General features: G+C 33.6%; 1 protein-coding gene across 1 annotated transcript in view; it reads right to left on the bottom strand.

Annotated features, from left to right (window-relative positions):
- The window catches only part of LOC138715018 (histone-lysine N-methyltransferase PRDM9-like), a 31113-nt gene that overhangs the window by 27350 nt on the left and 1263 nt on the right, over positions 1-2500 (bottom strand). The window contains exons 1-2 of the mRNA XM_069847410.1: positions 2035-2500; positions 307-404 (exon numbers count right to left, since the gene is read on the bottom strand). The exon at positions 2035-2500 is cut by the window's right edge and continues 1263 nt beyond it. Coding sequence (XP_069703511.1) covers positions 307-404; positions 2035-2106 — 170 coding nt within the window. The 5' untranslated portion in view covers positions 2107-2500. The remainder of the gene's footprint in view (positions 1-306; positions 405-2034) is intronic.

The following is a 2500-nucleotide window of genomic DNA, read 5'->3' as shown; positions in this document are numbered from 1 at the left end:
CTCGTTTCCCAGGATTCCACAATGGGATGGTATCCATTGGAATACAATTCTTTTATTGAGTGATATTAATTGAGAGAGCATTTTAGTTATTTCTGCTGTTTGAGATGAAGGTGTGTGTTTAGAGACGATTGATAGAATAGCTGCTTTCGAGTCTGACAATATAACTGCATTCCTAAATTTATTGATGTGGCATAGAAGATTCCTGAGACATTCACTTATTGCAATATAAATTATAACATTGTCCTTAGTGTACAGCATGAGTTACTTTTTCTAAAACTTAAACTCAGCCTTCCAAAAATTACTTACCCAACACAGTCTACTTCTGGAAACCCAACGAAATCCTGGCCATCATCTGCCTCAAGTTCTTCATATGTTGGGACATGGCGCCATTTATTCTGCAGCTCCTGTAGTATTAAGTTTCTATCAGATTTCCTAATAACATTCCTCCATAATACATTCTGATTATTTTCTTGGTATCTCGCTGCCAACAGCTTCCACGTGGCCATGAACCAAACCCTCAAGAGCGCTGCATGGGCGACAAATACAGCAAATATAGAATTCAGAACTGGCACTCAACCACAGCCTGTACTGTAAATACCGCCAATTTTCACGTATGCATTTTTGACACCTTTGTAATTCTTTTTTTTTCTTTTTTTTTTTTTTTTTTTCCATTTGAAATCTATTGTATTTCAGTTACTCCAATGTATGAGGACTGATTTTGTAAATCTTATATTTCAGGTTTCCACACAAATAAAAATCGCAGGGGTCAAATCAGAGAGCATGATGGTCCTAATCTAATATTAATAACCCTACCTTTAATCGCTGTTGTTATATTTATTGAAACCGCAGTTCTATGAGCAGTGACAATCAAGTTGGGAGACAAAATTTCAACATTCATAAATACTTAAGAGTCGAAAAATATGTTTGCTGTCTGTAGCCCTCAGAATTAAACGTCTAATTAAAAAAAAAAATTGACTCAATTGTTCACAGAAAACAAAGATGAAGCGTGAGTCTAGTCTGCTATCATAAACAGTTACAAGAACCCAATTACAAACATTTACTTGGCTTCTATAATCACATGACTGTAACTCATGAACTACAGTTACTTTATATGGTTTTAATTTTAAAAATCTGGTTGCGTTTGTTGCAGAAGATTTCGAATTCCCAAAATGATGTACAGACTTTAATGGCGAATGTTCCCTCACCTCAATATCATCAAGTTTCTTTCTCCATGATATCGGCCTAAAAGATGGCAAGAGGTTAATACAAATTTACAGAAAGTTGGCATTAATGACATTACGGATGTCAGTCCTACGTGACACCAGCATTTACCCCCAAGGAAATACTCCTCGTACTCATATCTGTTAGAGGCTGAGAAAATCCTAGGGACATAGTGTGGCTAGGAGGATTAGATCAATGGAGAAAATCCATGACGTCATTGGAAATCGAACCTGAGATTTTCTGGTTTTACAGCTCTGTCTCAATCGCGACATTATCGCGCTCTGCACATAAATTCTGGAACAAGGTAATTAATTGTATATGTCCTCTGCTTATTACTTTCATAATGTTGAAATATTTTTAGCAAAAGTAAGGTAAATTTCTAAGTTCACTTACCACTGAAAAATTATTAATAGATACTGTTATTGTTAGCAACAGGCTAGCCAGATTTTTTTTACTTAAGTAAGTATAATTAAGGGAATGTATTATTAAAACGTAATGGATTATGTGGTCAGCACAGCTTAAGACCACTGGTTAAGATAACAAAGAATAAGAGGCAGATCTCTCTTTTCTTTGTCAGGCACCAAACCACAATACACACTGAAAATCTATTCATAATGCTATCATTACACCATTATCGAGAACTTATATTGTTATCATAAATTTAAAATACGTTAGTTTACATTCGTCTAAATTTTTCTCCACATGTTTTACAAATAAAATAGATAGGTTGCTTCTAAGAGTATATTTGTAGTAGGCATACTTCTTTTCTAAAGATTACTATCATATTATACTGTTGTTGAAGCCTGTACTCACTGAAGTTCTCTGTGTTTTCTTTTTCTTGAATTTGTACTCTTCAGGCTGAAGCTTTCTTTTTCTTTTGCACATGAAGTCCGGTTTCTTGCCAGCCACACCTACACAGAATTTTATTATATTTGGTATTATGTTTTCACATATAGGTTACTACATAATTTTAATTCTAGAAGTTTACTTTTTAATACAAAGTTCACTAAACACAATTGTTCAAGAAGCACAGTTCACCAATCTACATTTGTCATTTACTTACCAAATGAACACATTACTTTGTAGTTTTCCAGAAGATTGTAATAATGTTTCTTCTCATATTCCAACATTACATTCCATTCACTTAATGAGAAGAAGCTAGATAACTCACCATATTTATCTCCGTTCATTTTCTATCACTTACTTTGCTAGAAACTTGTATTAATAATTAAAACATTTAAGTATCACTAAAAAGTTCGTTCTTAAGGAAAATATGTAA

Source organism: Periplaneta americana, chromosome 15 (assembly GCF_040183065.1).
Source record: "Periplaneta americana isolate PAMFEO1 chromosome 15, P.americana_PAMFEO1_priV1, whole genome shotgun sequence".
NCBI classification, from domain to species: domain Eukaryota; kingdom Metazoa; phylum Arthropoda; class Insecta; order Blattodea; family Blattidae; genus Periplaneta; species Periplaneta americana.
Note: the sequence above shows the minus strand (reverse complement) of the source record. Positions and strands in the feature narration are given on the sequence as shown.